The following is a 7,002-nucleotide window of genomic DNA, read 5'->3' as shown; positions in this document are numbered from 1 at the left end:
AGAGGGGAGTTTAGAACTATTTTTCCCTAATGGGAATTCTTCTTCAGTCCATAGAATCGCCTCGGCAGCTTCCTCTTTGCTCTCCTAGCATTTGAGTACTCTTTGCCTCCTGCTTTCTATTTTCTGATGCCTTCTACAATTGCCTAAGCAACCTATTTATAATGGTTGGGTCTGATGGACAATTCCCATCCTTACCCTTCTTATGACGTCATTGCTTACGTCATTGTTTATTATCTTGCACCAGCTACATTGTTGGTGCTCTATGACCTAAGCGCTTACGTCACTATGCAATAATGTTGAGAGATGCTTCAGATGTGCTGTCTTCCTCTTTCATTATGTGTCCTTCAGATGCGTTGTCTTTTTCCTTTATCATGTGGGTTGATTCCGTTTTATTATTGCTTTCTTCAGATAACTCTGAGATGCATAGCTGGCACTTGTGGTCTTCTCTCTCTTTTATCAGATAGCAGAGATTCCTCTTTATCCCTTCAGGGAGCTTTTCTAAGAGTCCAGACAAGTTGTAGAATGCTGATTCAAATTCCACTAAGAGTCTCATCTCTCTTTCTTCAATTTCATTCCTTTTACTTGACACAAGCAAAGTATTTCTGCTTTTATAATTAATTCTTGTGTGAGATTCCCTTGTTATCTTTTGAGTTCTTCTAATAAGAAGGAATTCAACCAGTTCTTGAAAATTTCTTTTTCATTCTTTTTACAGTCTAAATCGAGCATTCTTTCTCCTTCCATTTCTTGGATTTTAGGAACGTATTTTGATGGTATTTTTGTATATTTTGAATCTTTATTTATAAACCCCTTTTTAAAAGCATAATTATCAAAACATGTTTCCCATTTAAATTGAGATTGATTATCCCTAGATGTTTCAGCTTCATTTTTTACTTGTATTGGAATTGCTGGTTCTTCGTCACTTGAATAATCTAGGATGTGTTCTTCATTTTCTATATTTTCAGAATTTTCTAATTCTTCTTCTATCTGAAATCCCTGTTCCATAATATTACAGGTTTTTGAAGTCCTTCAATAAAACTTATAGTAAAATAAAGATTTTGAGAAAAATCATTTTGTATTGATTTTAGGAATTCAGTGTCATTACAGTTAACATTAGTTAAAATCATTAATTTTTGATCTATTAATTTTAATAACTTAATTATTTCTTCTCTTAAATCTTCTAATTTACTTTTTTCCATTAGGTGACGCTTTTCTTTGTGAAGAGTTACGGTTTTAAGTTAAAAGTGTGGCTTTAGAATGTGTAGTTTAAGTAAGCATATCTTTAAATTTGTATGACTTTTGCTCTGTACCCTATAATCCACTTAAATTTATATGCTATATACAAAATTTTTTATATTGTGTGTAAAAATTTATGTATTTTATATTTATAACAAAATTTTTTTGCTCAAAAGTGCAAACAAAAATTCCATGATAAATACGTATATTTTTTTTTATTAAACTTGTACCAACTTAATTAAACTTAATTACAAAAAATATTTGTATATTTATGATCATCCGTATCACAAATCATTACTAATAGTAACTTAAAAATTTGAGAAGTACAATAGTCTATTACAATATTTATATTTAACTTTCTTTTAAATTCATGGCGTTTGGATATTTTTGCTCATGCAAATTGTATATCCAACACTCTCTTTTTTTCCATGCAAATTATATTGCATAATCTTCACATACATTATCTCTATCTAGATATCAATCTCCACTCTATAAATTGTAGTGTGTTCTCAACCATATCATTGTAATTATTTTTTCATTTACATTTTTTTTAAATTTCTAATGGAAAATATCTAAAAAATATATAAAAAGCAAAGATACTATAAGAAAGACTATAATTGAAAATTATGAAAAGATTTAATATAATGGTAAAATGCTAGAAATAGAACATAGTGTTCTTTTCTCTTTTACTCTGTCACATACAGTGAATGTGATATCTTCTTTTTCTTTTTCTGTTGTCTCCCCTTCTTTTAGGCAACACCTAACATCACATATCAACTTCTGAGTAGGATAATATTTATACACAAATTACATATACAAATACATACAAACTAGAATTTAGTAGCTGTCGGTGGAGAATGGAAGCATCCTATGACATATATATCCGTTGAGATTTTCTTTCTTTTTTCCCATTTTTTTCCCCTCTCAACTTATTTCTCACTGCTTTTACTTTCACCTCCAATTAAGGTTGCTATGGTGGCAAGCTCAAGTGTGAAGTGTTTCATTTTGGCACCAGTAGTAGCCTTGGGTGAAAAAGAAGAAAAAGGAAGAAAAAGAAAAAGAAGCCTTTTTTATTCTTAATGATACTACATTCTTGACAGGTACCAAAAGCAACACACTACACTCTTTGAACACCTCTTAGTGCACTTGTCTTTTCTCTCCTTTTCACCATCCATTAAAATTGTTGTCATCCCTGTTTTTCATGCTTGTTTTAATTCAACCTACAACTGCAGTTTATGTCTGTAACACCAGATTTTTCAGATGAGAGTTTGAGGAATGAGATATATAGGCTACTATAGCCAAAGTGAATACTGTTCTTCATGACATATAAATGTGAAGCTTAATTTTCTCTCCATCTCAAACTGTTGTTCTTGTAACAGCTTTAGATGGCTTTTGGTGCTTGATTTTCACCTTTTGATACTAACAAATGGGCATCATCACATATTGCTAGAAAGCTCATGCAAAACGAAGTATAAGCTTTCGGAATTTTGAAGTGAAAGATTTGATGTCTCAATAGAACAGCAAAGTACTAATGCATGTGGCCGTAACCTGTTGAAGTAAAACATGTATGCCTTAATTTCAGTAATGCACATCTTATTCTCTAAACAGTTAAAGGATGAACCTGTCTAATGCCTCAAATAATTAATTGCATTGTCGCTTAGTAACTGTTGATAGTGGAGTAGCTCCTACTTGTTTAGATTCTAAATGGATATGAAATTCATATATCATTGGTTTAGCCCTTTTGGCACTTTCTCTTGGTAACTCAACTGAAGTTTCCTTGTTCTTGAATAGTATCTGAAATCATGAACAATAAACCATGGCTTTGGAGGAAAAAATCTATGGAGAAGACAATCTTTGCAATGGACAAAGGTGTAAGCCCTCCTGGAACCAATGAAGAAGGGGTACTCAAAATTCTAGTCTTACTTTTATATGTCACTATTTGCTTCCCTCTTCCATCATCTATTCTCTTGATTTTGCAAATGCAACTCAGAAACCTGCTAAGCCACTATCTGCTGCTCTTGATTTAATTCTGTGATAGATTTGTGCCATCTGGTTCATATACTAACACTACTACATTTTTGCCAGGTAAATAAACAGCCAACAGATATAAAACCTGGATTGGAAAGATCACCGGAAAGTCCAGACAAGAAGTTGGCAACAGTTCTCCTTGATTACCACGCCGGAAACGATCCTTCCATGGAACGCAACCATAGGCCCCAACAAGAAATTAGAGGTATCTTACATTATATGCATGGCAGATTTCTTGGTAGATACCACACTTTCTGTCAAGGTTATCAAAGTTTTGAGTTAACTTGCAAACTCTTGAACTTGTAAGAGTTTACAACTTTTGGTCCCAAAAATTTGTTTACCAGTAAACTCTTACAAATTTACGAGTTAGGTAAACTCTCAAGTTTGATAACCTTGCTTTCTGTGCATGCTTTCCTCGTCTTCTCTGGCTTCCAATTTGGTTTTGGCTGATTGTGATGAATTTCTGATAAAAACTAGGCATGGAAGGGGCAGAACAAGTCGAATCTGCCAATGATTCAGATAAAGGATCACCTGCTGAAACCGTAACTTCAACCAATGCAACATGCCATGAACCTTTTCAGCAACCAAGTTATATTCAAGAACAAGAGCAGATTCAGAAAGAACTGGAAGAGAAGTTGAGAGAATCAAGTAAAAGGATAGCCGAGTTAACTGCTGAGAATGCTCATCTAGCTAATGCCTTACTAGTCAAAGAAAAATCTATTGAGGACTTGCTTCAATGCAAACAACAAGCAGAAGCAGAGTTTACTACCTTGATGGCAAGGTTAGATGCCACTGAGAAGGAAAATGTTTTCCTCCGATATGAGTTTCACGTGCTGGAAAAGGAACTTGAGATCAGGAAGGAGGAGATCAACTATAGTCGTCAGTATGCAGATGACTCGCATAAACAATATCTTATAAGTGCTGAGAATGTCTCAAAGTTGGAAGCCGAGTGCCAGAGACTCCACACGCTGCTGCATAAAAGCTCACCTGGTCCTGCTAATTTAGTGAATACGAAAAATGAAGCCAGAAAGACGAGGAGGGAGACAGATATGAGAAGAAAAAAGCCTAATCCTACCAGAGATTTGGTTTGCAAGAACAATGATATTAGAAACTCTACCAAAGTATCCGAGAAGAGCATCGGCTTGGTGTTCAAACGGTTACAAGATCTGGATGAGGAAAACAAGGCTCTGAAAAGAATTTTAACCCAGAGAAATACTGAACTAGATTCATCAAGAATCATGTATGCTGAAACAGCTTCCAGATTATCACAGGCTGAGATTTTGCTCAGGAAGTTTTCTGAGAATCAGAAGTCCATGGAGCTAGCAAAGTATTATCCCACATCAAGTGAACTTTCTTTAATATCAAAATTTGATGTTGCTAGTGATGATGGAGCGATCTCTACTGGATCCTGGGCAAATGCTCTTATTTCAGAACTTGAGCATTTGAGAACTGCAGAGGGTGAATGGCATAAGAACATGAGTTTCTTCATGGATGACTTTGTTGAGATGGAGAAACAAGCCATAGTTTCGGTTGATACTCCTAAAAGAGGATACTGCTCTGATACAAGTGGGAGGGAACTGGTGCCAGTTGAACAAGATATTAGCTTCACTGAAGGGGAACAGCAGAATCAATTCAAACATCCATCTGAGAGATCATTTGATTGGCTACAAGTTGTTTTGAATGCAATCTTGGAAGAGAGCCGCTTATCAAAACGAAGCCTTGATGAACTGTTTGATGACATAAAAATTGCTTTTGGTTGCATGAATCACCCAACAACCTGTAAACCTGATAACAGTTTCAGTGGTTCTGGGGAAGCAAAAAGTTCCAAACAATGTGACTCTCATTTGAGAAAGTCAATACATAAAATTATCAAGCTCATTGAAGGAATCGCTCCCGAATCATTCATCTGTAACAACTCTTCAGATTGCTTGGAGGATAACTCGCATTCTAACATATCTCATTCACCAACATCTAAAGAATACTTTGTTCATGTTTTCCAATGGAAGGTTTCAGACTTGAATCCTCTTCTGCATCAACTTGTTCATACCTGCAAAGATTTGCTAACAGGGACAGCAAATTCGGAAAATTTTTTTGAGGAGGTAGCATTTGCTTTGGAGTGGAGCATCAATAACTGTGCCACCTCCACAAATGCTTCAATTGCAAGAGATAAGATCAGGAGGCATTTTGGCTCTCTTCTGTCCAAAATTGATACCGGGAATCAAAGAGATTGTGATGATAAACAGTCTTTTCGCTCCACCTCGGGTGCTTATTCAGATGACCAAGGTGTATGCCTCAACACACAGAAAAATCAGTATGACCCCATTGAAGAAAATAGGAAGTTGAAAGAGGATCTGAGATGCACAATATCTGCAAAGAAGGACGTGGAAGCCAAGCTGACCGAGGCGAATCAGAACTTGACAAAACAGTGTCAAGAAGCACAGAATAGTATCAAAGGTTTAGAATCAGAAATGGCAACATTGAGAGAATCCAAAGGAATAATTGAAGATCAGATTGAAAAACAGAAGATGATAAATGAAGATCTTGACACCCAGCTTACCATAGCACAAGCCAAGTTAAATGATTTCTGTCAAAAGTTCTCATCCTTAGAAGTCGAATTGGAGGATAAAAAGAACTCCTGTGAAGAATTAGAAGCAACTTGTCTTGAGCTTCAGCTCCAGCTGGAAAGGTTTAAGACTTAAGATCTTTTCTTAATTTTCATTTTGGTGTTTTTGTTCTGTTTTGGTTCCAGTTGTTGCAGTTTTCCTTTGGTTCTGATTTTGAGAACATCACAAATTTTAACAGCATTGCGAAGAAAGATGCTCCAATATATGGTAGATGTGATGCGGAAAAGATATATCAAACTGTAAGTAATTGCATATAATTCAACTCTTATAACTATCATAAAGTTACAACTAATCAGTAACGATCAAACACAAAATTCAGGGCTGGGAGATCACAACAGCTTCATCAAAGTTGGCGGAGTGCCAAGAAACCATCCTCAACCTTGGGAAACAACTCAAGGCACTTGCTTCGTCTAATGAAACAGCACCTTTTGACAGGGTAGTCTCTGCGACTAGTACTACTATGGCCAATCCTACTCAAAAGAAGAACCTGGTCAAACGATCTTCTCTACGCAACCAAATGCAAGCTGAGGATGATGCTATGGCAGAGATCCATGATCCTGTTCAAGTTGGAGAGAGTGAATGCAGTAAAGATACAGATAAGCCACCCCTTCTTCAATCCGAAGAGGATAGTGCTATGCATGGTCCAGAAGTCATAGCTAATGCTTCACAACCAAGTGTTACATCAGAGCAAAATGATAGAAGCATTGCTGCTATGGGGTCTCTGGCAATTGTACCGAGTAAAAAACAAGGAAGCCTTGGTTTTCTGAAGAAGCTACTACTAAGACAAAAGAAAGGGAAAGTTAAAGGCACTAAGATATTGGTAAAATGATGATTGGAAATGAAACTTGAACTAAGAATGGTCCTTCCAATAAAGTAAAGTTTGGCACCTTCTGCTATCTACCCTGTTCTGTTTGAATTTGTGACTGAGATTTTTGTGCAATGCATATTTAAATATCTTCTATGGATTGAAAATGTTTTCTTTGATGATTGGTGTTGACAGTTGCAGTGCGACATGCTGTTGTAAATAGTAGTGGAGAAAACAAACATGTGCATCATTGGTATTTGATATTATGCCCTGCTGGTGTTATATATAACTTATAGGAAACATTTCAAGTAC

The 7,002-nt window shown here is 35.7% G+C and overlaps 1 protein-coding gene across 3 annotated transcripts; it reads left to right on the top strand.

Annotated features, from left to right (window-relative positions):
• Positions 2,018-6,956, top strand: LOC107623064 (filament-like plant protein 7). 3 transcript variants are annotated; one of them, XM_021114381.1, is made up of 7 exons: positions 2,018-2,333; positions 2,684-2,798; positions 3,025-3,134; positions 3,319-3,466; positions 3,739-5,947; positions 6,064-6,124; positions 6,205-6,956. In XM_021114381.1, the coding sequence occupies exons 3-7, from the start codon at positions 3,036-3,038 to the stop codon at positions 6,712-6,714; spliced, it is 3,027 nt and encodes a 1,008-aa protein (XP_020970040.1). In that variant the 5' UTR covers positions 2,018-2,333; positions 2,684-2,798; positions 3,025-3,035; the 3' UTR covers positions 6,715-6,956. The 3 variants fall into 3 exon arrangements, with proteins under 3 accessions (XP_020970040.1, XP_016180690.1, XP_016180691.1); XM_016325204.2 differs by having other exon boundaries at positions 2,613-2,798; XM_016325205.2 differs by lacking the exon at positions 2,684-2,798.

This window comes from Arachis ipaensis, chromosome B10 (assembly GCF_000816755.2).
Source record: "Arachis ipaensis cultivar K30076 chromosome B10, Araip1.1, whole genome shotgun sequence".
Taxonomy (NCBI): Eukaryota; Viridiplantae; Streptophyta; class Magnoliopsida; order Fabales; family Fabaceae; genus Arachis; species Arachis ipaensis.
The sequence above is the reverse complement of the archived record's forward strand: the minus strand, read 5'-3'. Positions and strand labels throughout refer to the sequence as shown.

What these genes read in the sequence shown, in the direction of transcription:
- LOC107623064 (XM_016325205.2), top strand. Translation starts at nt 3,036, where the DNA reads ATGAACAATAAACCATGGCTTTGGAGGAAAAAATCTATGGAGAAGACA. An exon ending in CTGGAACCAATGAAGAAGGG is followed by an intron (nt 3,135 to 3,318) that starts GTACTCAAAATT and finishes CATTTTTGCCAG; the next exon opens with GTAAATAAACAGCCAACAGA. An exon ending in CGGAAAAGATATATCAAACT is followed by an intron (nt 6,125 to 6,204) that starts GTAAGTAATTGC and finishes CACAAAATTCAG; the next exon opens with GGCTGGGAGATCACAACAGC.